Source organism: Puntigrus tetrazona, chromosome 7 (assembly GCF_018831695.1).
Source record: "Puntigrus tetrazona isolate hp1 chromosome 7, ASM1883169v1, whole genome shotgun sequence".
Taxonomy (NCBI): domain Eukaryota; kingdom Metazoa; phylum Chordata; class Actinopteri; order Cypriniformes; family Cyprinidae; genus Puntigrus; species Puntigrus tetrazona.
This window is the reverse complement of record NC_056705.1, coordinates 30,361,040-30,388,862: the sequence shown is the minus strand read 5'-3', so window position 1 is coordinate 30,388,862 and position 27,823 is coordinate 30,361,040. Positions and strand designations below refer to the sequence as shown.

General features: G+C 37.8%; 1 protein-coding gene across 1 annotated transcript; it reads left to right on the top strand.

The window, feature by feature from the left end:
• The first annotated feature begins 1,826 nt into the window (after nucleotides 1–1,826).
• LOC122347967 (pyruvate carboxylase, mitochondrial-like) lies at nucleotides 1,827–27,274 on the top strand. The gene is made up of 8 exons (XM_043243200.1): nucleotides 1,827–2,135; nucleotides 6,026–6,168; nucleotides 6,634–6,818; nucleotides 7,457–7,622; nucleotides 8,937–9,082; nucleotides 10,677–10,794; nucleotides 11,990–12,141; nucleotides 27,146–27,274. Exons 2-8 carry the CDS (start codon nucleotides 6,027–6,029, stop codon nucleotides 27,272–27,274), a joined length of 1,038 nt encoding a protein of 345 aa, XP_043099135.1. The 5' UTR covers nucleotides 1,827–2,135; nucleotide 6,026.
• Nucleotides 27,275–27,823: the final 549 nt, after the last annotated feature.

Genomic DNA, 27,823 nt, shown 5'->3' with positions numbered 1-27,823 from the left:
CAGAATGCATCTGACACAGAAATGCATCTTCAGGTGATCAGTGATCAGGTGGCGAGCCTGCAAGCGCTGCTGTCTCCAAGCAGAGGACGGCTCACTGGATAGTGGATGCCATCCCCCTGGCTTACCAAGCACAGAGTGTGCCCTGCTCGCTCACTCTACAAGGAGTGTGGCACCCTCCTGGGCATTATCACATGGCACTTTGCTGGCAGATATCTGTAAAGCTGCAGGCTGGGCAACCCCTAACACGCTCACTAGGTTCTATAGCCTCGTGTGGAGCCGGTATCCTCCTGTGTTCTCACCTAAAATGGGTAGAAGAACTGAGAGGCCCAGCTTTAGGTTGGCTTGTTTAACTGCTCCAAAGAGTCCATACAGTAAACCCTGTTGAGCAGCCAGATGTGGTGACCATCCAGAGCCAGGCCCTCACTGCATCCTTGAGAACCAGTAGATGGCCGGGGTCCATATGTCCAAAAGAGGTTACCATAAGTGTATTTCCATGGTATAGTCTTAGAACCCGTATTCTAGGTATTCTGCCTTGAGGAATATAATTACCTCCAAACTTTCATATGCACCTGAGGGATGATCTTATGAGTAAGCATTCTGGAACCTCCTTCAGAGAGAACTTCAACGGGCCTTGACAAGATGTCTGCTCCTATATTGAGAATTTGTCCTGGGATCTGGTGCGGACCTATGGAGATCTGGGAAAAATGGCAAGCTCTGGCATAGAGGTGGTGGCCTTGTCTCCAGAAAGCGTTCATCCAGCTGGCTTTTCTAGTGCTCAGTCCGTTTCTTGGCTGGCCAGTCAATATTTAGCTTGGCCACCGCATGAGTAACCACCTCCAAAAGCTCCTCGTACTGTGACGACTGAGGTGGTGAATCCAGGAAAGGCAGAAGATAGGGTCTCTGCCATCTCCATGCCCTCTGCCAGATAAGCCTGCAATCCTCACAAGCGCAAGTACCGCTCTTCCTCAGCAGCAGGACCAGCACCACAAGAAACACAGATGAGATTCTTTCGGAAGCGAAGTGTATGCACTGGCAACCTCTCACAACGTGGGCAGTCGGCTCCCTGGCAATCCACACAGATTGTGTATAAACCTGCTCGTGTTATAACGTGAGCAGGGAGCACCATTTATAATGTGACTTGCCGTTGCCCTTACGTGATGTCTTGGATGCTTTAGACATTGCAAAAAACAAACAACATAAAATAAGACTTACAACAGAGAACTTTTCTGACAAACAAAAACTCAAAAGTAACAACAATTATTAAAAAAAAGAAATTAGTATTTACTAGAACATTTTAGCATATCTGAATAAAATTATTAATTTCTTTAAAAAAATGAAAGAAAGGAAAATAAACCAATTTGAAAATCTAACTGATATTTTATAATGAATACATTTTATTCATTTATTCAATCTGGATTCTAATAATGATTTCTAAAGGATCACGTGACACTGAAGGTCAGGGTAATGATACTTAAAATTCATCTATTATCACACGGATATGTTTTACATTATGTTCACACAGAAAGCAACTACTTAAAAAAAAGATTGATCCCAAACCTTGACTGTATTACAATATGGATATGTCATTTACAGTATGTTACCTTGCAAAATAGAGGTCTTGGATCCATGCTTTGTGCCTGCAAAAACAGATTTTGTGTTTCCCTAAGACACATGAATAACTTTTTTCTTGTGTTTGGTTTGATTTCCTTCACTCTCTTCTCATCAGATCTCTTCCCCCTCCTTCTCATCCCTCCCTCCCCATCTCAGTCTTTAAATTCTGCCGCCCTTTGCCGGTGGAAACAGAGTGTCTGCGGTCGGCCCGTACGCACGGGGGGTGTGTGAGTGTTACGTAATCATCAGAGGATGAAAACCTGCATCTAGCGAGAAAGAAAGAGAGAGAGAGAGAGGTCAGAAGTGAGAGTGAGCGAGAGAGATAGAAAGAGATTAACAGGATCCAGGCCTCCCAGTCTCACAGTCAGTGTGACAGGAGAGCGGTGATAGTGTGTACGCCTGGGCGGCGTTCTCTGGACTGGCTCATTGTGTCACGGGACTGCGGCCGAACTTTCTGGCCCGTTCATTTGTTTACATCTGACACCTGCTCTGATTTTGGACTGAATCTGGACCCGACTGGACAAGTGAGTGCAGCTGCATGTGGTCCGTTGTGTATATGTTCATAAAACAGGGGGAGTGTATTAAATGCTTTTCATTTTGCGGGAAAAGTTCTTATGCAATGAACTTTGTTTGGAAGTGTGTGTGATTTTAGTGCACGTGGTGATGCAACCATTACTATGCCAGTATAGCCGTGGGCCGTTTGTATTCTGTGTCAGATTAATACGGGCTTGTTTTCAGTGAATATTAAGGATTTGGTCACGTAGAACCTCTCAAAGTTGCACAATACGCTGCAAAAAATGCTTTTCAAGCCAAGATTTGTTTGTGTTGTTTCCGGCTAAAGTAACTGAAAATTCTTAAATCAAAGATTTTCTGGACAAGCAAAAGTTATCGTCTTGTTTTCTAGAAAATAGTCAAAATAAGGTGACATTTTGCTTAGAAAAAGCTAAATAATCTGCCAATGGAGTAAGTTAAATACTTGCTTAATTTCTTGATTTAAGAATATTTAGATATTTTGGCTGGAAACAAAAGCATTTTTTGCAGTTGTGTATGTATTTTACTATATCAGTTGATACAATGTATAATGTATAATATAATGCTGACTTATATTTAATCTTTAAAAACACTAAAAATTCAATAAGACTGTAACATGAAATCCATTTTTACTGCACATTATACAGTAACGTTGTGATGCCTAGATTTCCTCTGTAGCATTTAAAATGATTCATTTTAGTTCTCAGTATTATATTTTTTATAAACAGGATTGTATAGAATTTTAGCATATTTGTTATATTTAGTATAATTGTATTTTTGTTCATTGGCCACAAAATACACATAATTACTAGTCTGTCAGCTTACCGGACATTATTTTAATATCAGTCGCAACACAATTTTTGTCCGTGTGTGGGTGAGAGTGTAAGTATGCATGTGCTCGATTGTTTCAAGAAAGAATACAGGACGGTGGAATAAATAAACTCTATATTTTAAACATGGACTGCATGACCTTTGGTCAGTAGCTTGTTGTGGAGCTGTGCAACATGAGCTAGCTCAGTTGTTCTTGCAGAATTAAGGACATATCATCAGCATTGTTATTTACCAAAGGAGACAAATACTTGCACAAGAACAATAGAATGAAAGCTGCACTACTTGAACGATCAAAGCAACAAGCCACTTAAATGATAGTGTATCTGACGGCGTATCTTATTGACTTAGAAAGGTATTCAAGCAAGTTGGCAAATCAGTTGTATTTTGTTATCATTAACTTATTCATCATTCAACTCCAGAGAGGACAAAAGCCTGTACAGAGTTCAGTCTGGTGCTGTTTAACATTCAAATGATTACAAAACAGCAAAGAGAAACAAATAAAGAAGAAGACCCCAACTTTGAACACTCTGTGCACGTAAAGCTCATCAAAGAAGGATGGAATGATTTGTTCCTGACAGGGAGATAACAGAGCTCACGTGACTACACATCCACCGAGAGCCACGGTGTCTGGAATTAGTTCACCCAGGGGTTCAAAAGAAACATGTTTTCCACATGGTGTGTTTGATAAAGCAATTTGCGAAACAAAACCAAAAAAACTTGTTTGATTGTAATTAGATGGACGAAATATACTATATTATATACCATATATAATCTTTTCTATAAATATACACAGCTATATACAGCTATATATATATATATATATAGTATATATATATATATATATATATATATATATATATATATATATATATATATATATATATATATATTACTGCTGTCAAAATCAGATCCAAAATAAAAGTTTTTGGTTTATTTAATATATACACACATACATTTTTATATTTAAATTTAATTATTTAATTATATATATATATATATAAATATGCATGCATACTTACTCAGCATTTACTCTTTACTACCCTTCAGCATTTAAGCATGTCCATATTGATTTCTGGGGTTGACTTTAGCTCAGATTGTAAATTCATAAAGTTGTATATTTGTGTTTGTATTGCATGAGCAGGGTCTAATGGCAGAACATTTGCACTGCTCAGAATGTAAAGACACAAAACATTTATCTACCAGAGCTCTAATGGACAAACACAGCAGGAAGTGTTAGTCAGGTGGAAGGAGAGGTGAGGGAATAGACTGAAAAGAGAGCAGCAGAGAGCAACAAAAGGCCCCCAAAAAGCTCTGCTGATGTATGACTCTATTTAGATTGTGTACGGAGGTGGCTGAGCATGTTGATTTTACCCAGCTTGGCCTTTTAGGGAAGTGTTCAGAGTAATTTAACGCTAACTGAGCAATTTTGAAGGCACCAATAGGCTGATCATTATATTTTCTCTGTAATTTCCCCTCATGTAGCTCTTGGCAGGTTCATAGGTGTGCCACAGTCATCTAAATTATGATTTATTATGAAAAAATATTTTTTTCCTTTCCAAAGTAGGGTAGCTTAACACAAAGCAGCTAATTTATGTATTTTATTGCACTTTACTGATGTTAAAAAAAGAGGTTATTCATTAGATTTCCCACATGATCGAAGTTCATGTTGACACTAGAATCTTGATGAAGGGACACCTAATCACCCACTAACTTTCTAGTTCAAAGTTTTTTCTGTTTATGAGCTACAAACCCACTGACTCTTTTATTCAGCCACTGCTGCCTTTGACCTGTGACCTTTAACCCCAGGAGTTGCTTACAATTTTTTATGTATCTGCTGATCTACTGATGTTTTCTGAGTCTTCTAATAATTCTTTCACTCATAATTAGAGTGACTTGAATAAATCTCCGATTATACCTGCTGTAAGTTATATGTTTTAAGGTTTTCTGCAGAGAACAAAGTGTTCAAATCCCATAGAGTTTAACAGAAATTAGGGAGATAGGGTATATGATAGAGGACTTTTTTGACTTGGGACAGTAAGCAGCGACTACACTGCAACATGCTTAAAATCACATGAAAATGTACATTTTTATGCATTTTAATTTCAAAAGATATACACAGAACACGATAAAATGTCAGCATAAATATGCAATTGGTGAAAAGTCAGACTTGTAGATATGCAATGCTGTTCAAAAGGTTAGTGTGTTTGTACTGAATGCACAGGTGGGGAAAAAGGTTTCATTATTACGTCTGGCATCAGAGACGGTGTAGGTGAGACATAGACAGAAATAAAGTAAAACAGTGAAATGAGAGTTATCATATCTTGGCGTAATTTGTAGTTTGCCTCCCACTGAAACACACGCTCTAAATAGGCTACATTTGAACAAACACAATTGAACTGTTAAGACCAATCAGGGAAGCATAAAAATACATACATTCTCTGTTGAAAAAAAACAAAAACAGCACATACTGTTTAGGTATGTTTTGAAGTCGGGATGCTGATTTAAGATGACTTATGCTGGTTTAAACAGGGTTGGTATAAATTTCTCATTAAGATAAATGAAAACTTCCGATGGCCCTCTGTAATTCATCAGGGAGCAACTTTACTGTCAATTGCTAAGAATTTATAACCGGGGGTGGCTGTAAAATGAGATTAACAAAGATACCCAGCCAAACGCGCACGCTCACGCACGCACGCGCACGTTCTAACGTGCAGGCGCTCTCACGGGCATACGTCTTAATTAAACGCCAACGTTAAAAAGTAAAAGACGACGAAACAGTTTAATTGACGACCACAAGATGGCAGTCCTCACTACAGCAGCTCCAAAACAACGTGGAAGCTCGTGGAAGTGTAAAAGTTTTCAAATACATAGCTGCTAATTAAAGTTTAATTTCCCTGTTATTGTGGTGAAAACATTAAGAGATCAGAAACCTCGGTCCATTCTTAAAGGTGTACAGATCATTCACAGTGTCGACTTAAAACGAGTTTATGAAGGGTAACCACAACCAAGGCCATTTGTTTATTGTCTTTTTGTGTCTTCTGTGTATCTCTAGGATGCTCCTGCATTTGGGAGGGTCCAGGGGGAAGATGGGCGTTCTTCTAGTCAGGAGAGTGGCTTTGTTTTGTCGTTCTGCCCACTTGTCTCCCCAAAGCCTGGAGTATCGACCAATCAAAAAGGTTATGGTGGCAAACAGAGGTAAGGCTTGTAATCTGCAGATTAAACATTTTGCAAACAGTGAAAAGACCGCGGAAAGTGAAAGCCTGATCCCTGGATTAGTGCTCTGAAAATCTAAATACACACAGGCCCAGGAGAGCTGCACTTTAAATTAATTTTCAGCTAGATCTAAAATGATTTACTTGTCATTATTTACCCAGCCTCTCGTCATTATTTACTCATCCCATCCTTGTGCATTCGTTCACTGACTTGTCATTTAAATCTGCATGCTAACACATGGCCTCATGACAATCGGGTGTTTTCAAACTTTTTAATGCCACGTGCCCCCAAGGATGATGATCTCCTTTTTTAAAACTTTTTTTCCCCTATAATAATTAATGTTTTATCCTTGAGGGCTCATTTTCGAGGCGGATTGCCACTACTGTCCACTAACCACAGCATACCCGTTTCACGAATGTGAAGAATTGTAACTCTTTCTCCCATCAGGTGAAATTGCCATCCGGGTGTTTCGGGCATGCACAGAGCTCGGGATCCGCACAGTGGCTGTATATTCAGAGCAGGACACGGGGCAGATGCACAGACAGAAGGCAGATGAGGCTTACCTCATTGGCAGAGGCCTGTCCCCCGTCGCAGCCTATCTCCATATCCCCGACATAATCAAAGTGGCTAAGGTTAGGCAGTTATATAAATATCCGTCAGACTGTGCTTCACCTTATCCGTCACTCTCTGAACGACGGCCTGTCTGCATCGAGCAATAAACGCATCTCTTCCGGTGCTTAGTATTCACATCAGCACTTCGCTATATGGTGCTCAAATAGATCCATTCCTGCTTTTTGGAACGGTGTCAGAGATGCCAGCCAGATTCAGATCCTTTGGCGAACTCTCTCATTATGCCACAGGCAGCTCATCTCTCAAACCAGCAGCTTAGCCACCACAACAATACACTAATAATGCATAAACACAAAGCATAATACACACAATAACAACACACCGTATTAAAACCGAACAAGCAGCCAACATCATCGTCTCTAACCTCAGCAGACGGCCTCAGAATAATTAGTCTTTCTCCAATGCAATTACCATGTTGCACGCAGTCAGCCAACAGAGAGAGAGGGGCCTTTCAAATTCTGTCTGATTGGGATTTTAATGAAATTAGTATTTTCCAGCATCAGAATAATTAGGCCTGACTGCTGTGCTACATACACATCCTGACTAATGTTTTTTTCTTTCTGTTCTCATTTCTCTCTCTCTGTCTTTCTATCTCTCGCCCCTTCTGTCTTTCTCTGTCTGTGCTTTTTCTCCCTCTCAGGAAAATAACGTGGATGCGATCCACCCTGGTTATGGCTTTTTATCCGAGCGTGCAGACTTCGCCCAAGCCTGTGCTGATGCCGGGGTAAGATTCATTGGCCCTTCCCCAGAGGTTGTGCACAAGATGGGGGATAAAGTGGAAGCCCGTGCCCTGGCCATAAAAGCAGGTACCAAATAAACTCTTTGCTCATGGGATTCCTTTGTGCATGGGGACGAACGGCACTGGGGCAACCCTAGCACCAGGGTACTTGCAACATTGTAATAGCAGTTTTTGACCAGTAGTCCTCAATAGATAGTTACGGCGCAGCTGTTGATGGATGCTGGACTTTTGGTTAAGGTCAGTGGTTCAATGAGGTTAGGCATTCCTTGGCTTAGCCCGAACGTCCATGCTGAGAGTGATAGTTGGAAACTGCTGTCGCATAAGGCTCTGCAGCTGGATGTGTCTGACCGACTGACAGTATTTCTGGAATGCACAATCAAGCAGATTCAACAGTAAAAAAAAAATCACTAAATTTGCCTCTCAGCAAATCAAATTAAATCAAACCAGACCATATAATGAGAAAATTTGTTCAGGGTAAGAGCCTTTATGACACTCTGTTACTGCGTTTATGCTTCAAGGTATAAATCACAGATCCGATTATTTGACAAACTTCCTGTTTGGCCCATCTGTTACTTTCTACTTCGCATTTACTTCAGACACAGCCAGCTGTGTTTACATGCATACCTGTCAAGGCTGTCAGTCAGCATGATGTAACCTTGTTTGGTTTTTCTAGCGGGCCTAGCAGTCCCCAAGTATTTAACCTGAATACCCCAATAAACATGTCATTATTTTACATGTCCGTGTTCTTGAAAAAAAAAAAATCAATAAAACCTCTAAAGAATGTAATGGATTATTCTATATAATACAGTCAATTAATTAATTAATTAATTTATTTATTTTATTTATTAATGCTTTATGACATAAATTTATTAAATTAGAGGAGATTAAGATGTCAAATTTTATAAAATGTACTAAACGTTTTACTTTATGGATATGTACCACCACGGATGTGGCCCAAGTAGTTTGCAAAAGAATAAATAGATCTGAATTAAATTCTGTTTATTTGTCACATTTGGTTTAGACCGTTTTATTGAATTTGAGTGAACCAGGTGTGTCGGGACACGACTGTTGTGCTCCCGTAAAACATAAATCCTTATGTGTCATTGAAGATTACTATATACATGTTTGTTCTCTATCAGCTGTTAAGAATGATTGAAATCGGTTTGTATGAAAGACATAAAACAACCGATCAAAAAAACAAAAACCAAAAGTGCTATGTGAGATGGATAAAGTCTAAAATGTGTATCATGTGTATATATATATATATATATATATATATATATATATATATATATATATATATATATATATATATATATATGTGTGTATATATAAATGCGAATGTGTGTGTGTGTGTGTGTGTGTGCGTGCGTGTGTGAAGGTGTTCCAGTTGTTCCTGGAACAAACGCACCCATCTCATCTCTTCAAGAAGCTCAGGAATTTGCCAAAACATACGACTTTCCCATCATCTTTAAAGCCGCATATGGAGGAGGAGGCCGTGGGATGAGGGTGGTCCGAGATTATGAGGTCTGTGCATCTTCTGGCCCACGAAGGCCTAAAAATAAATGACAAGAGAATCAAAAAACATCATGTGTCACTGTGATGATAGCAGGCCCGCTATCTAAATATAAAATATTCAGAGTGCCTCAACGCCACAGCATTTACACTTATTACTGCCTCTATAGCTGTCTCTAAAATTTAAACTCAAATAGAAGGATTTTAAAATCGAAAAAATTGCATAAATCACTTTTATACTCAAGGGCACCTTTTCGCTCAGTCACCCTTCCCCTGTATAAAACCCCCTCCTTCTCCCCTGTAGTGCCCTTTAAACACAACCGTGTGTTTGGAAGGCTAGTCCACTGAACCATGTCGATCACGACTGTTAATGGGCCTCATTTTCTGCAAGTGTTTACAACATATATTGTTTATTTTATGTCAGTGGATACTGCCTATTTTACGACTGCATTAAATTTTGTTACGGTACGATAGATGCTCATTGTCCTCCACTTGACATGTGGACATGCACATGTGATAATTACTGCTCCAGTGCAATACTATATCACATTGACATTGCTTGTTCTGCATAGTCCATTTGCTTTATTTATTGCCTTTATTTACTGTCACTAGTGAAAAGTGTTTAGTGTTTATTGCCTTTTTCTACAAGGCCCCAAGTAGATAAGTGGACAAGCTTGTAAAGAGTGTGTTAAATATTGCGTACCATGTTTTCTGAAGAGACGTTGTTTAATGTCACTTCACAGAAGAGAAATGAAACTATACCAAGCTCAAACTTTGTTCCGTAAAAAAAAATTGAAATCATTGACATGACATTTATTTTCTACTGTTTTATGTTAGCTTTCAGATTGTTGGACGCACTCGAAAGTACCCTTTAGATTATTTCAATTATTTCAAGGTTTTAATTATTATATTATATTGTATTAAAAATAAGCAGCTAAACAGTTTTCAAATTTGAGAATAATAAGAAATGTTTCAAATCATCATGTTTGAATGATTTTGTGTAAAGGCTACCGAAAATGAATCTTTTCTATCATAGGAATAAATTAAATGTTTAAATATATTTAATATTAGCGCTGTCAATTCATTCATTGTAATTAAATTAAGTTTTGGTATTTTGGGATCTCTTAACTAGTTGCTTATTAAAGTAGCATGCATATAACTAGAATATTAGCCATTTATTATTAGTAATTAGTAATAATGCCTTCTTCCTTAATCCTACACAATATCTAAACTTAAAAACTACCTTTTAACTATTAATAAGCAGCAAACATGAATTTATATATATGTGTGTGTGTCTGTGTTTGCTGTGTATATCTATTATGTGTATATATAAATACGCACACATGCATGCATATATATTTATGAAATATACTATGTTTATATTATATATAATTATATATGATATAAATTATGTACATATATATACGAATATTTTCAAAATATATACTGTATGTCTGTGCATTTATATATACATAATAAGAGAAAAACTTTTATTTTGAAAGCGATAATCATGATTAATCATTTGACAGCACACATATTAAAAGAGAAAGCTAGTGTATTTGGTCTTTGTATTAATGTAATATTGAATTTTGTGACTTATTTTTAGGAGTTAGAGGAGAATTATCAGCGAGCATATTCAGAGGCTCTGTCGGCATTTGGTAACGGTGCTCTATTTGTTGAGAAGTTCATAGAGAAACCACGACACATTGAAGTACAAATTCTCGGTGAGTATATTAATCCACGTATTTTGTGTTTGTGTTGACAAAAGAAACAGAATCATAAGAATTTGTCTGCTAGTCCCTAGAATGTGTGCACATATTTGTTTACTATGCTTACTATGATCTATTAGCTTCTCTCTGGTGTATTTGAGCCATTATAGCTGAGTATTTTGGCTCATTAGACGTGCTTTGCTCGTCTGGAACAGAGCTCATAGTCGATAACATACAGCTGGAATTGAATTGGGCTTGTTAACAGAGAATGGCTCTGTGTGTGTCCAGGGAACACCAACCACATGCTCTCTCTCTCTCCCTTTCTCTCACTCTCAGATAAACTGTGAATCTAATATCAAAGTCATGTAGATACATATCTGAGATACAAAAGAATTAGCTTTAATTCATAGGAAAGTATCAATGAAACGAGCATATTTCCAAGTTTCTATTATTTTCTATAACAGGATAAAAAGTTTTAGCGATAATACAAAAACTATTGCATATTTTATTTGATAGATTGTTAAATAATTTGGTACAGGGACCGGTTCTCTATTATTATTATTAATAGAATAAGCACAGTAGTACTAACTACTTGCTTATTAGCATGCCTGTTATTAACATATTGTTATTTATTAGTACGTATAGAGCACATATGCATGACCGTATTCTATATCCATAATCATACCCGATACCTGAACTTAACAACTACCTAAATTACAGTTAATTGTGTGTTTAATTATGGGTTTAAATTATGGGTTTAAGGAGACAAAAGTTGTACCTAGTGGTTTGTGAGTAGCGGGAATCTGGACCTTAAAATATTGTGTATATTTAACTAATATATTATGTAAAACTAACAGAACAAAAGTGAAATTGATGACACAGTGAAGCAATATGAGATGAACCCAATTAAAACAATATTCATGAGAAAATATATTGGTTATAGGAAATAAGAAATGCCTGGAAAGTTGCTTAAATCAAAGTAGAAAATTAATAAAAAAGCCTGCTAATGCTCAACTTATTTGTGATCAAATAAATGTGATGTTATTTTTGCGTCTATCCTAATCATTTTATTCAGCATATTGAGACGCATATGATAGGGAAGTATATGATGTGGAAGTAACCCGTCTAAAGCAGGCGAACTTAAGCATCTCTCCCCGCATTTCTCTCTGTCCTTTCTCTCAATATTTATTCTTCTCGCTTTCGCTCACAGGTGATAAATATGGAAACGTGATTCATCTGTATGAGAGGGATTGCTCTATCCAGAGAAGACATCAGAAAGTGGTAGAGATCGCTCCTGCTGCCCAGCTCGACCCTCACCTCAGAGACAGATTGACCTCAGACTCAGTCAACCTGGCCAAACAGGTACAGTACTGACACAAACACAATTGATTGACATGCATTAAACTTGCAACCAGAGCTCACGCATAGATTTTGCTTAGTTACATACTTAGCATGCCCTTCCTGAGGTTTCCTCTTAACAGTGTGAGTCAATCAACTCAAGGTTATAATACCTTCTCACACTTCATTATGCCCGGTCACACACTCACGCGCCTCAAGGCATGTGCACCCAGGCCTAGATTTCTCATCGCTCCTTTGCTGTATGTGTGTACTGAATGATTAACATATGTTAGATATCTGTGCTGCTCTGTCAAAAGATCTAGTCACAGGGGATTATGTTGATTTATTTATTGATGCATTTAGCAGAGGCAGATAAATGGAGATGGAACCGATCAGTGAGATATTAGTAGGAAACTCCCAGTGATGTCTATCATTATGGATATATGTGTTGCATAATTTCTCTCTTATGCTTTCTCTGTTTCTTTCATGCCGTCTTATCTCTTTTATATTTATAGATGATTAGTAACAAACTTGCAGTCTGCTAGCATCGTACTTCTTCTGATGGTTCTTCAGTCAGTAAGATTTATTGAAACCTCCACTTCCACCAGCTCCACCTGTCTAAAATTGCTGTGTGATATATATATATATATATATATATATATATATATATATATATATATATATATACATGCATGGGTGTATATTAATATATGTGGGTGTAATAAATGCACAATAAATGTACACAGTGTACATATTATGTAAAAAAATATTTCAGATGCAATTAATCCTTTGGCAATTTTTCAGTTATAATAAGCAACTAGTTAATAGTGAGCATTAGTATGCTACAATCTTATCACATATATGGAACACTAAGAATACTATGCATACTAAGTAGCAGTGTACTGTATTGCCACTAGGAATTTGATGACCTGGATGAAAATGATAAGAATGACAGGGCTAAGCGTGATACAGAGATATTGTGATATTTGGGCTAATGCAGTGGGACAATCGAGTTGAGTTTTTTGAAGTCAGAATGTTCCAGTGGAAAATCAGAAGCCTGACATTTCACTTTTGAGGAAGGGGAAAAGAATAAAGAGTAGAGGGAAACCCTCCTGGTGCATGCTGGGAAAGTGTTTCTATTTGTAGAGATTAATCTGTGTTGATCTGCCTGCTCTGTCAAAACTGAGTGCAGGCTTGAACACACACACACACACACACACACACACTTTTAGATATCTCCTCTGACCTTAGAGTTAGTGACAGAAGGATTACGGATTTGGAGAGATGGACTCGCCACCCAGTGATTACAAGGTGTGTGCGTGAGCACCGTTACCAATTCCCATCTGTTGATAAACCACATGCTGTCAGTTTTGATAAGTCACTTGCCCCTGTAGGAGTCAAATTTGTATGTATCATCTTTTGAAATGATATTAGTGATGCTGGCAGCAGCAGAGAAAAGGTGAAGAGAGGGAAAGAGAGACCGTCCAGGCAAGAGAGAGAGAGAGAGAGAGCGCGGGAGAGAGCAAGAGATGACTGATAAAGATGGAAAGACAGGATAAATCAATATTGGGCAGGTGCAGCAGACAGGATGGGTTTACTGTTCTATTTTTTGGCTTGATGAAACCTGGCAAGCTGTTGCATGTCCGCATTCCCTATTGTTTCCTTGTAGAAACACCTTGCAATATAAGTACATTTACAACAGGTGGCGGTATATCATTCCAACATATTCTAGGCTTGTACAAGTCCTTTGAATTATTAAGATGACAGAAAACTGTGCACCTTAAATGACCCTCTAATTACTTTTGTACTTGTATTCTCCATAGCAAAGTAGGAAGATCTCATTTATACACAGAGTTAGCAACGCAAGCTAATTAAATGAGTGCGCCCACTGAAAGCTTTCCACAATTAAGATTTCACTGTTTTCATTCATTATCTGTGCAAGGTTATAGGCCTGCCTTAGCCTCTGATTGTTTCGAATTATAGAGCCGACTTTTATCTCAGCTGTTGTCTGATTACAGTTTAAAGGCAACTTTGGATGAAGTGCTTTGTGTGGTACTGTATGCGTTCGGCACGTTCAATAGCCTTCCTGCCTCCTACATAGGTTGCAAAGGTGTTTCAGGGCTTTATTGCGTAGTCACATGACTGCTGATGTGAAAGCGTTTTGAATACTTTTTAATAGTAGCACTGCTGGATGGAAAAAAGAGAAACTGTGCACCGCTGGAGAGATGCTAGAAGCAGGGGTGAGACAAAAAGACAATACAATAGTAGCGTTTGCAGGTTTGTGGAGGTTGTGAGCATGTGTTGTTGCATGTGCTGTGGGCTTATTTGACAACTTATTGGAATATGCCTGATGAATATTTGTGAGCTGCATTTGGATGAGAAAACTGCATTTTATTAGGCAATACATTGAGCGAGGCACAGTGACAACTGACAGTGAGCCAGTATGGGTTAGTTAATGGCCAATTGCTAATGTAATGCAGTGTTATATAATGCAATTTGTAGCATAAAAATGTAGGTGAATATACTTATAATTCACCAATAAGCGGAGCGGTATTGACACTATAGGGTGGAATGACTACTGTATGCGTGTTAATTATTCAGTCTATCACTTATTGTAGCTCAAGAACAAGACTGACTGGATATATTGACTGCCTGTCGAGGGAGTATTTTGTAACATTTAGTATTAATTCAGAATAATATTACAAAAAGTCTCACAAGGTAAATTCTATGAGGTAACCGGTGCATTATGTATTGTTTTGATTTATTAAAACTATTTAAAAACTTTACACTCACATACAGATTCTGTCTAAGGTATTCATAATAAAAATAATCATAAAAACTGCTACATTATCACATATTTGGTTACTTTTCTGTGTTATTTTATTTATCTTTTTGGATGTTTGTTTGTAAAGATTTTTTTCCTTTTTTTATTTTGTTAGCCTGTGTTTCTCAGGGTATAAATAGCCTTCCTCTTTCTTTGTTCAGGGTCAAGTCTAGTTCTAACAGTGTCCATGTATTGGATACACTTGGTAGTGCATGGTAGACTGTTACCATTGAGTACTTTATTTCATACTTTTTCGTATTTTTCACGTTCTTCTGTTCTCATTTCTGCACTGTTGTATAAAGCTGTGTTTAGATTCTGAAAGCTATTCTGTTCTTATCCTCAAACCCTGTAAGGTACAGAGATATTCCAATTTTCTGTTAATAATTTAAATCTTTAAATGGTAAATTAAGATTTTGGGGTTAGCACTGCATGACTGTAAAACTCTTAAAAATATATTTTGAAGAATTTTATAGTATATTTTTCTTCTGATGTGAAATATATTTTAGACCACAGTTTTAGCTCTGAACATCAGAATATTCATAGACACAGCAACGAACAAATATATAATGCATACCAAAAACAGTTCATTTGCAATCTGCATAGCTTTTAGTGCACTGCATTCCTGCAGATTTAAAGTTTGTGTTGTTTTCTATCAGCTAAGAGCTCGTGCTCATCTTCTTAGTCACACTCTTCAAGTAATACTAATTTGCAAGGGTGGAGTTGAACTTTGAAAGCTTGCGTTTCTTGTTTCCTGGAATCATTCATATGCGTATCGATGGAAGTCAATGGAACGAAAAGTGTAGTGTGATTGCACATTTATTGTATTCTGAAAATCAGCTTGTGCCGGTTTTATACACATGTGCAGAAAAGGTTTACTGGTCCCACATTACTTTGATGATTTCAGGAATTCCTGTTACTGGAGGGAATAATCCACTAAGACCAGAATGAACTCATTACACTGGATTTAGGTAGCAGCCCAATTCTTTCAAAATCTCTATTGCTGGCAGTCTTTGCTAGTTTTTTTTTTACCCACAAAAGCCCAAAAATCCCACAACTAATGCACTTGCCTTGCCAGTAGAATTGATCTTTAGAGTTTTAGGTGGTAAAGCTCTCTAGCTCCATTACAGTCTCTGTTTTGGACTGAAACCCAACCAGCAGCTCTTTTTATTCTTCTGGCCTGCATGACATGAAATATAGGCCATTTATTATAATGTCATACTAGTTTAATAATAAATTATACCTGCCTTCTTGATCAGACTCCAGTGCTGAAAGAGCTTGTTCAGCATGAGTGTTTTGTTTTGTTTTTTTATCTTTTTTGTCTGTTAGAAAGAGCTTTAATTTACATCCGCTTTCTTATCCATTACTGTCAGTAACAGCTGATGGAGTCCAGGCTGGTCTGACCATACAGGAATAGCACGAGATGCTGCAGTCATCTTCAGTCCACGCTTTTCTCTAGGTTCTCCATCCCTATGTAATTATTAGCCCTCACCTGAGTAGCTTGAGAGATCTAGTGTCTTGACAAGCTGGTTGGCGTCCTGGGCTTCTTGCAAGCTAAAGATATGCCATTTTTGACATAACCGAGAATGGAAGTCTGACACCTTTTCTGTCACCTGGCAAAAGAAAAGACATGTATTAGGCCTAAATAATATCTCCCTTGTTATTCACCAGACAGAGACGTCAGTAGGGATTGACACTGGGCGTAACTTCTTTAAATAAAAAAAAAGAAGTTAAAATATTATTAGAGTTATCATTAAAATAACTTTCAATTCAATTTTTGCGCTGTTTAGAATAGTTTGTATCATGCATTGTTTTGATTAATTAAAAGCAAATTAACCTTTACGCTCACATACACAAGGTTTTCACAGCTGATAGTTATAAAATAATCATAAAAACTGCTACAGTATTTCTTTTTTTTTTTTTTGGTTACTCACGTTTTTTTGTTAGCCTGTGTTTCTCAGGGAATAAATAGCCTTTCTCTTCGTTTGTTCAGGGCCAAGTTCTTGTTCTAACAGTGTCCATGTACTTGGTAGTGCATGGTAGACTGTTACCTTCGAGTACTTTTTAAACCACAACAAGTCATTGCATAGGCATGAATGTTCCTTAAGGATAAAAAAAAAAGTAAAATGTTCTCATTCTATTAAAAATAGAATAATCCTGCAAGTGTTTTACTCTAGTTTCCGTGACATTGTTGCGAGATTGTTTTGTGTCTTTTTGTTTTTGTGACTGATTAGAGGTTTATCCTTCCGAGTGTGACTCTTTCTGTGATTTTTTTTTTGTGCCTTAATATGGTTTCTGTCCATGGTTCCGAATGCTTTCATTTGTAAATGCTGTATACATTTGTCTCGTGAGCTTGCGAGTAAGCAGCAGTGGATAATTAATTCTCGAGCGGACCACCTCAGTTCTGAGGGGACAGTTTATTTTGTTACGGAACCTTAACAAATTGCAGCAACAACAATTTAAAAAGAAGATGTGGACATAAATCTCGAAATCTCGTTCTTTTTATACCCTGTAACTAAATTAAATGGGGCTAGACTGAAAAGAGAGCGAGGACGCAGTAAAGAGAAATGGATCTTCTGGACAGGATGAAAGACGCAAATGAATAAAGAAGTAAACGCTGGTAGGGGTGGAAAGAGCAGCGAGGAGACAGTCAGTACTGTACTGTGAAGGACGTTCCCTCGGTTGCAAAATAAACACACATTTTTTGACATGAATGCATCGCGCGCACACACAGGCCTGAGGCCCCACAGTATACCATGTGGAGTTTGTGCTCTGCTGTTGATGGCCAGAGCTGTTGAATTGATTTATTACTTCTGGCTGCTGTTGTTGACATGGCTGAAATCTAAATGGCTACAGCCGGCTGGCAATGTAAGCACTTTAAAGGGCACCGTAAGTCATATACGCTCGCTCTCGCGCGCTTTTATTGTATTTTCAATAAAATCTCTTGTGGTCTGGGCTCAAAAGATTGAATTCTGAGATTAAGCGCACGGTATCAGAATCTCTTTGTGTTCTGAAGAAAAGGCCTATCGTCGCTTCCCTTTCCGTCCTTTACTGCATCCGTTCACGCAGATTCGCACCTCTCCTGCGTCCATCCGAATGCCCTGCGCTAAATAAAGTGCTAAGTGCACTTAACCTTTCATAAACAGCGGAAACCGAGGATAAACAACAGAATAGCCGGCAGCTTGCTATCGTCAGCAGTCTGACTCGCTCGGAGTCTGCGCTTGTTGGCTGATATCTCTCGCCCGTTTCGGTCTTTCTTTCGGGGTTTATTTGCAGCGGATGTGATTCAAACAGAAACGAGCGCATTTTAAAGCAAGTGGAGAGCACAGAAGTGTTGTTGACAGATGCAGTTAACACACCGCAGGCACATCCACATGTGGTATAGTGTGTAATTCAGACTTAGAATGTAGATTTGTAATTGCTTTTAGCTATTTGCATAGACTCGTTGCGTAACACCCACTTTAAAGCCCTGCTTATCTGTTGCGTATGTGTCTGATCTAGTGTCGGGTGATTGCAGATTGTGTAAATGTGATCAGAAACATGTCCTCCCTTTCTTTCTCTCTCGATATCACTTCTCACTCCCCTCGCCGATTTGAAATGCAAATAGTTATTGGACGACAATGAATTTTGTAGCTAAAAGCCATTAACTCTGAGGTGATTGACTATAGCAAGCTTAAATTCATGAATAAATCTTCAAGAAAGGATTATAGATAAAACTAGCTCATCAAATAAACACAGAAGCCCGAGATAACCCGATTCTATCATTCTCTCCTCACATCTCACCTCTCTACTCCCTACAGAGAAATACAAACCATTCTTCGGCATACTGCAGTCTCTCTCATTCTCTGCTTGCTCTTCCCTAAGGCTGTGTGGAGTGCTGCAAAGTGGGTGTTGCGCAAATGACTGCCAAATCTCTCTAAAACAGACGGGCCGCTGGTGCTATAAACGCCAGTCTTTTGTAGGGGCCCTGTCCTGGGGTTTTTAGAGTGAGCTCTTGACCCACAATCGTACAAACACATGTAGGATTGGCCGTTGAGGGAGACTCTTTCATTTCTTTTCCCTGTTAATCGATTTCTGTTAAACGAGGTGTCTGATTGACTTAACCGTACTTACTGTAAATATAAGCCCACTTGAGGACAGACTAATTACACACTCACGTATGCCACATAGGCCTGCACATCATAGATAACTAGAGCACTCTTCATGTAAAGTTTCCTAGATAGCAAGATCAAGAAAGTGCCGCTGTTTTTTTAAGCCCAAACGGTTTTAAATGAGCACCAAAATCAACCGAGCACCGAAAACCTCTAAAAGTGTTTAGTGCACTACTATTCAGTGTATTGCTAATCACAAATTACTGCTTTTTGTGAGCCAGTTATTTTTAGTGCACCAACACACAGCACGACCAGCGTAGCCTAATTTCCAAGAACATGATGTTTTTTTGTGAATAAAAATCCCTTATAAATCAGTCATCTAATTCACTTACTGAATGACAAGTTATTGCTTTTTCATGTTTATCTCAAATTGAACCAATTATTGTTAATGTGTTTTGCAGCGCTATAAGGCTTTTGAGACTCAAATCAGTGTAGTTACTGGCTGGTTGTATGACAGTCATGAGTTTTAGTTGTATAAAATTTTATTTCATTCAATTGAAATCTGATTCGTCGTATTTATTCCGATTTCAAAAAATTAATGATTGGAAACAGACTTGACGGCCAGAAGTATTCCGTTCTAAAGAAACAGTAGCGACAGATCGTTTCTTTTCTATTGTGATGTACAGTACATCCGCATATATTGGATTAAGTGTTAAGCAGGCTAAATGTTTGCTGGCGTCTCATATACTTTGCCTCAGAGAGAAGTCATTTTACCTATCCAGCCCCACTTGATGCACTTCTAGGAATACATTAACCCATATACAAACAGGCTTATTCACAGTTCAACGCATTTATAGCCTCATCTTCTGTGTGCATCCATACATTCTCATGCCTGAAAGTGTGTTCACACAAACACCCTTTAACAACAAATACATTTCTGTTCTCTAAGCTCTTAAGCTCTTGTTTGTGCCACCAGATGTGAGCTGCATTCACAATTGTTGTATAAGTTCTCAGAAACATGCATGCACAAACTTTTACATGTCTCTCTCTTTTTTCAAGCCGTTTTAATTGAGCTGTTCATGCAGGAGCTCATATTTAATGCATTTCACAGAGAGACTAAGAGAGACCGGCAGAAATGGTCTGCAGAATGTCCTGCTGGTGTTAACAAGCTTTAGGACTGCACTTATCTGCTGGCTCTTATTTTATATTCTGACTGAGAACATCAATCTTAATTCCACAAGACTGCCAGCAGGGGAATTTTTGAGGCATTTCATTGGTTTCATTTGGAGTGTGAGCGTATGGATGGGATGGTGTTGTGAATTTTGTTTGTTTGTTTTTCAGTCTAGCATGGATGCCTTGGATTATATTCACTGAAGCTTTGGGGTCTTACTGAGTATTATGGGACATTTGCCATGGTTTTTATTGTCTTGTCTATGGGCCAGTTTGGGGGATCCAGCACAACTTCAGCGTCAAGTTTATTTTATTTATTTATTTATTACAAAAGAAGAGAGAGAATGGACAGAGGATGGACATTGGATCTCAAAGTAGAAAAACTAATATAGAGAAAAGTCATATTTTTACTTGAATTGCAATCCATATCTAAATGTTGTCTGCGTATGTGCATTAAAAAGTCAAGAGCTAATGCGTTCATAAACGATTAAGATATCCGCCAGAAACTAGCTCCAGTGTCAGTAAAACAGAATGCATTTGAAGACAATGAACTGAAATGCTCAACCTCATTGAGCATAACACTGACTGGGTTATGATCCAGCCAGCTTGATTGGATCACAATGTTTGGATGCAAGTTGTAAACGTGAAGATGTAGGAAAAAAACACTGAAGAGCAAAGCAATGTCTTTTGCTGCAGTATGTCCATTCAAATTACAGTTCAAAGAGATAAAGGGAGAGAGAGGTTATTTTTCCTCAATTAAGGTGATAGAGTGGATGAAAGGTTAGAAATAAAGAATGAGGAAAAAATGATGAGCCAGATCAATGAGCAGATAGCAAGATTTAATGAGCAATCTTTTTCTGATTTATTTGTCATTGTCTGTGTTGCCATGACAACCATTCTCATGGCTCAAGACTACTGAAGAGCTGTGAAGTACAGTTGTGAAGTATTGAGCCCTTACTCACTCACACTCACTTATGTTTAGTCCCAAATGACATGCACTATGAACTATGAGCTATGCACAGATTCTGCTAGCCCCTCCCTTTCCTCTACTTAAGGAAAACTGTGACAGCTGAATGCATGAAGTGCCCAACATTTTTTCACTTTTTTTTTTTATATAACTGCATAATCATTTTCAGCTTGAACTCTGTAAACTCTTACCATTACACAACAAAATGGCATATAATATTGCATAAGTAGAAAAAGTCCACATGCTCACTTATTTGACTAACTAGCTCATTTACTTACAGAATCACTCACTCATTCAAACGCAATCACTTGACTTGCTCATTGATTATTTTACTGACACTTACTGATTCAGTCATTCACTTACTCCTTCACTTATACTGTATAGTGAGAAACAGGCGCTATGAACTATGCACAGATTACAACTTAAAGATGCATATCATAATTGATTTAAAGATCATTATTTTGTGTAATTGGTGTAACTGAATATGTTTACATGCTTTAATGTTAAAAAGTACATTCTTTTTCAAATACAGTACATTATTTCCTCTATGCTCCACCTCTCTTAAATACATTGTTTTCTAAAAAGATCCTCCTTCCGACAAGCACGGTCTGCTCTGATTGACCAGCTTACCCAGTGCATTGGGACTGGCCAAACACCGTAATCACGCATCGGAAATGCAACAGATACTTTAACTATTAACAAAACAATTTTTACGGTCACTCATTCGAAGGCGCCATATTGTCAGGGAAAAGTCAGAATAGAGAAAACAGCCTTTGCACAGCCAGCCTTGTACTCTCTTAGGTTCACAGAAGTGTTGTCCATAAAATGCGTTAGCTGGTTTGGATCAACCTTCTCCTTTATATAGAATAAATCCTTTCGTGGCAGACTTAAGCTTTGTAACTATTCAGATCTTATACATGCACAAACAGCTACATACCACCTTAGTATATAACCTAAATATTTGAAGTATGCTTGCTCTTTTTAGAATTTTTAGTGTGTCACTATTTACACAACAACATGGCATAGAATGTTGCACAAGTATGCAAACTAGTACAAATCCGATTGGTGACTCCTTAGTGACTGACTCACTTAATCGTTCACTCATTCACTAACTGATACTGATTCATTCATTGACCCACTCGCTCACAGTCACACCCATTTGCTCATTCACTCAACACTAACTTTTAAGACTCTGAATCATAATAAATGTTTTAATCTTTAATACACTTTTCTTCCTTCCCTCTTTGGTCCAGTGTGGGAAGATCCGAGGAGGGGTTGAACCCAGTGCTTTTCTCAGTATTGCGCTTCTGCTAAAAAGGCAAGCTGAATACTCACTGTAGTGCGTGGAAAGGCCTTGTTTGTTTTTGAGTGCTTCTCTAATGTATTCCAACCAGAAAATCTGCCATCTGCTTTATTGTCTGAAACACAGAGTTATAAAATCTATAAACAGTAAAGCAGATCCTCACAATAACAGGTTTTATTTGAACTTGTCTTGTCTATTATACTTTTCGTACACTCAGTTAAATAGTTTCATTAGTTCATAACATAAAGTGTTCTCTAGATGTCACTAAAGCAGTGAGTTAAATCTAAGCACGTCTGGAGCTCTGACATTCTGCTGGTAATGATTGAACAATGATGTGTGTTAATAACCATAGTGATTTTCTACTTCTCTTTGTATTCTCCTCATGTGTTCACATCTGTTAGTGTCTATCCTTCATCTTTGGTCCCAATCTCTATTTTTCTCATTGACTTATTCTGGGCCATATCTGTAAGTGAATGGTCACCATGGCAGCCACTTGAGAGCCGATTATAATCACACATGTCACCACAAACATGTCTGATCAAAAAGACACTGATTGCATCTCTCTCTCTCTCTCTCTCTCTCTCTCTCTCTCTTTCCCCACCCCCACTCTTCTCTTCACCATCTGTCCTTTCATCCTGCCCCTCCTTATGGAACTCGTTATAACCTGCCTGCTTGACACTGCATCATAAAAGGAAGTTGTAGAATAAAGTTTTTATCGAATTCAGTTGAAAAGTATTTCTCTGAAACCAGAAATTCAATGGCAAGGTGAAAGGATTTGCAAAGAGATAGGAGATGTATCGACACTTCTGCAGGTCAAGAATGTCGGTAGCATCTGCCTTAAGCTGGACGTTAGCATTCCTGTACATTTTGTGAAAAACTGCAAAGCCATCTTTTCTTTTTTGGGGGAGTAAAATTTTAGGACATTTTATGAAATGCAGTGCATTCATTTTGAGGCCTGCAAAGTTAAAACAAAGGGTGTTAAAAGTTTTGAAACATTCCACAATAAACAGGTGAATTGATAAAAGTGAGGACATAATGATAAAAACTGTTGTGAAAAGATTCAGAGAATCTTGAGAAATCTCAGTGAAAGGCAGAAAACGTGAATGTATGTAACATTCCAGCATTGCACGAGAACTTATCGTGCTGCTGTGTTAAATATAGCCACATCGGCTCAGAAGTACTTCAGAAAACCGTCCCTCTCTCCATCAAGGAATGCAGCTTGAATCTCTGTTACTCGAAAAGAAAGACATACATCAATTTCGTGGAAAAATGTTGGCAAGTTCTCTGGGCCAAGCTCATCTCAGGTGGTCTAAGGGACAGTGGTAATGTGTGCTGTGGTCAGATGAGTCAATGTTTCAGCTTGTTTTTTGGGAAAATCAAACACTGAGTTTTCTGTGCCAAAGACAAAAGAGTCTGCCCAGATGCACAAGCCAACATTTGTCATCGTATGGGGTATGATGCACCCAACGGCATTACATATGTTGAAGGTACCATTACATTACATATAAAATTACCATTCAGGCCGAGGCATGTATTACCATTGTACAGAGACATATGCTGCAAACAGAATGATGACTTTTCCTGGGAATTCCAAGGTTATTAGAGCGAGACAATGCAAGCTTTTTTCTGCACAAGCAACAACAATATGCTTTCATGGACATGCATTGAAAATGCATGGTATACAACATGAATAGCAGAATAAGAAAACAATGACCACCGATTGTTGAGTAGGTGAAGTTTTGTATCAAGCAAGGTTAAGGATGTCTTTTCTTGTCAGCTAAATAAGAGAATTATTACATTTTAGTTTTTAACTGCATTTTTCAAGATGTCTGTACTTTTTTGCAAATGTGGGGGCTGTATTGCATTAATCACTATGGAGCCATAGGAAAAGGATATCATGACATTGGTGATTGGCCAACGACTCCACAAGAATGGTATATATAATCATGTTCAGAGCATTTGATCGGTATGATTATAAAAGAAATGTAAAGCATGCATTATTCTGCTGTACTATTTATAAAGCAGCACATCTATTATGTATGTATTTGTAAATTTGTAGAGAGTATGAGGTGATCAGAAATCTAGGAAGAGGCAAGAAGGCATGGCATGAAAGATTGGAAAATGGAAATAGCAGCATTTTGGTTAAAGTGTTTGTGGTGCTTTACAGGTAAAAGTAGATGAGTAAATACATAATACATGGAACAGTTCATATGCGATATTGGCTGTTTAAGATGCAAAGGGTGGTTGCTAAGTTTGTTAGGCGATAATATACAAAACCGGTCATAGTCATGCTTTATCGTGAATAACATGCGACTGTGTCAGCCATTTTATAAATTAGTTATACTAACGTAATCTTACTTAAAATACTAAAACATTTACTGAAAAGGAAGATGAAGAAGTAGAACATTTAACAGACACCATATGTGTATGTTTTTCTATTAGAATAGCATTCCAAGAGGTACATATTATCTTAGATATGATTGTCTTTGAATGCTGTTATGTATAAAAGTGAGCCTTGGAGTCAAAACGACTGAGAGCCAATAATGTAAACCGCTACGCTTTTTCTAGCTATGCTGTTAAGGTTTTGTTGAGTTTGGATTGATTGTTTAACATGTATAATGCAAGAATGTACATATAGATACCGATATATATATTAATGCATAGAATAACAGACAGATATAATACGATTAATTGTATGAATATATGTGCACATCTACACATTTTTATATACAAGTCAGTTATAGCATATGTAAATGAACGTATTCATCATTTCACATGAAACCCTCTTGAAGTTCAGTTAGGATTTTGAATAAATCAATAGCTTATGAAAAATCACGACACATTAGTTCATGCCAGAAGACCAGCAGCATTGGGTAAATCTACACATTCTCATTAATTTTCCTTCGTGGACAGTAGTTACATGTGTATCCACATGAATCAGATCAATTCCTGCCTTCCGGTGGTATCAATTTGTACGTGCAGTCAGTCGCAGGTTCTGAAGCGACTTTCAGCTTGATAAATCACTTTGTGGGTGCAATTTAATCTATTTGCAATGACATCAGCACGTGCTCTGTTCATGCATGGGGAAACGGTTTTGCAGATTACAGATTACACATTCAGCACTCCTGAGAACTGACAAACAAATTCTAGCTTTATGCTCCCCCATGAACAAACCTGTGTGTTTTTTACATAAGAATGTATTAGTTCATTCATTTTTTTCTTCTTTATATTCATTCATTGATTTATTTGTTTGTTCAGTCACCCATATGTTTTTTTCATTGATTCATTCATTTTTTCCTCTCTCTCTCCTCTAGTGGTTTAGCTGACATCAGTTTGAACTCTGTTCTCGTGGTCATGTTATTCGGTTAAGATTAAAGGGCTTCAAATCCTCCTGGGCACGATTGGCATGGGTTGTGGATGGATGCAGGAAAGAGGGATGAATGGAAAAAGGGTGGGCACTGAGTAAAAGAGTGAATTAATTTTGTCAAATCAGTGTCGCAGCAGTTTAAAAAAAGTCTGTTTGTTTGTGTAAAGCGCCTAAGTGTGGATTTGTGTCCATGTATATGTGGTAAATATTGTAATATGTCAGAGTGAGTTTACTGAAGCTATGTTTAAATTATATTTGTGTGTGTGTGTATTTGTGTTTGTGTTGTTTGTGTGGGTGAGCGTCTGCTTTTGGCAAGCTCATTGCAATGTGGGATTAGTAGGCAACGCTGAATTGTGGGGAGAAATTGGATCAGATTACAGTGAATTTTGGCACCGGATTATCTTCAATCCCTTCAGTGTATCCAAGTAGCCTGAATGAGTGTTCATGAAAGAGAGTGTGAGAGAGAAGACACCAAAACAGAGAAGACAGCTGGAGACTTTAGAAGAAGTGGATTCTGTGTCTTTGTCTCCTCTTTCTGTTTTCGCCTCTTATGTTTAATACTGAGACTGTCTTCATCTCACCTAGGATATTCGTCTCTATATCTCATGCACATCTCCTGCTCCACGGGTTGTGTTTTTGGCTGGTGTCAAGACCAGCAGTCCTGCTGATTTCGTGGCTTTTACTACAGAAGCCTCTTTGCTTCCTTCCACTGGCACCACGCTGTTCAGCAGAATTAACCAATCGCCTGAGGGTTTTTTTTTTTTTTTATTCTACAAGCTTGAGAGATTTAAGAGAGAAAGTTTGGGCTTTTTAAACTAAATCTCTGCTCATCATGTTAGGTTCAAATTGTCATTCCTCTGGGAGCTCAAGCAGAAGCTTCCCTGGGGATACCGGCACATGTAAATAAAGTTCTCAAACTTACTCATCCTCTCATAATTTCCATACCAAAATATCTGACATTGTTACCACTATTTCTAGTTTCTAAAAGAAAGCATCTTTGATTGTTGCATGCTGTGGAACTTGTGTGTTGGGTTCTCGTGATAATGCCTTAACTTAGCAAACCGATTTTACTGGATGCCTTCCAGAGCACAGTGCGGCTTGAACTATATCAGAGAAAGGCAACTCTGATAACGGAGTGCCACCATCCTCCAGAATCTAGCTCTATCCCTAATCAGAAATCTAACGCAAGTTGCTTGAAATTAGTCAGGCAGGAGACTCAGCTAGATGTTCAGTTGTAAAAAGTTAAAGAGGTTTAATATGTCCATAAGCAACATGTGCAAAAATGTACTTCTTTTTTTGTTTTCCATAGGTGGGCTATGAGAATGCAGGCACAGTGGAGTTCCTGGTGGACAAACATGGAAAACATTACTTCATCGAGGTCAACTCCCCGCTCTACAGGTGGAACATACAGTTACCGAGGAAATCACTGAGTGAGTGACTGTTTGGTTCTCATTCTAATGGCATATTTATAGCTTGTTTTGGGCTGTTTTGCCAAATGTTAACTTAACTTTGCATATGTTAAGTTTTAAATGAATAGCAAATCAAAAACACATCATAGATTTATGATATGCGCCATCTATTTCTCTGAATCAGAATGTCTGGAGGATATTACATTTAGATTTGCTATTGTATTCTATTAGATGCTTCTTTTTGTTTAATCAAAGCGAATTCTAAGAAGGCCAAGCTTTATGTACACTGCAATTATTTCAACAGTCAAGCACTGAAGAGCACTTGTGTGCAAATATACAAATGCTGCAATAATTGCATTAATGTTGCAGCAGCACTCAGAGTTAAGACAATCTAATAGCTAATAGCTGAATTAAAATATTTTCTATCTGGTCCATTTGCTCTGTTTTTGGGGAGAAGTTTTCTTTGATTGATTGAAGGGGTTTGTCATACATTAAAGTGAGTAAAAAAAAATGGTAGGTAAAAAAATAAAGGTAAAAAAATGAAAAGGTTGAGATCCACTGCAAAACTGAATTCTAAA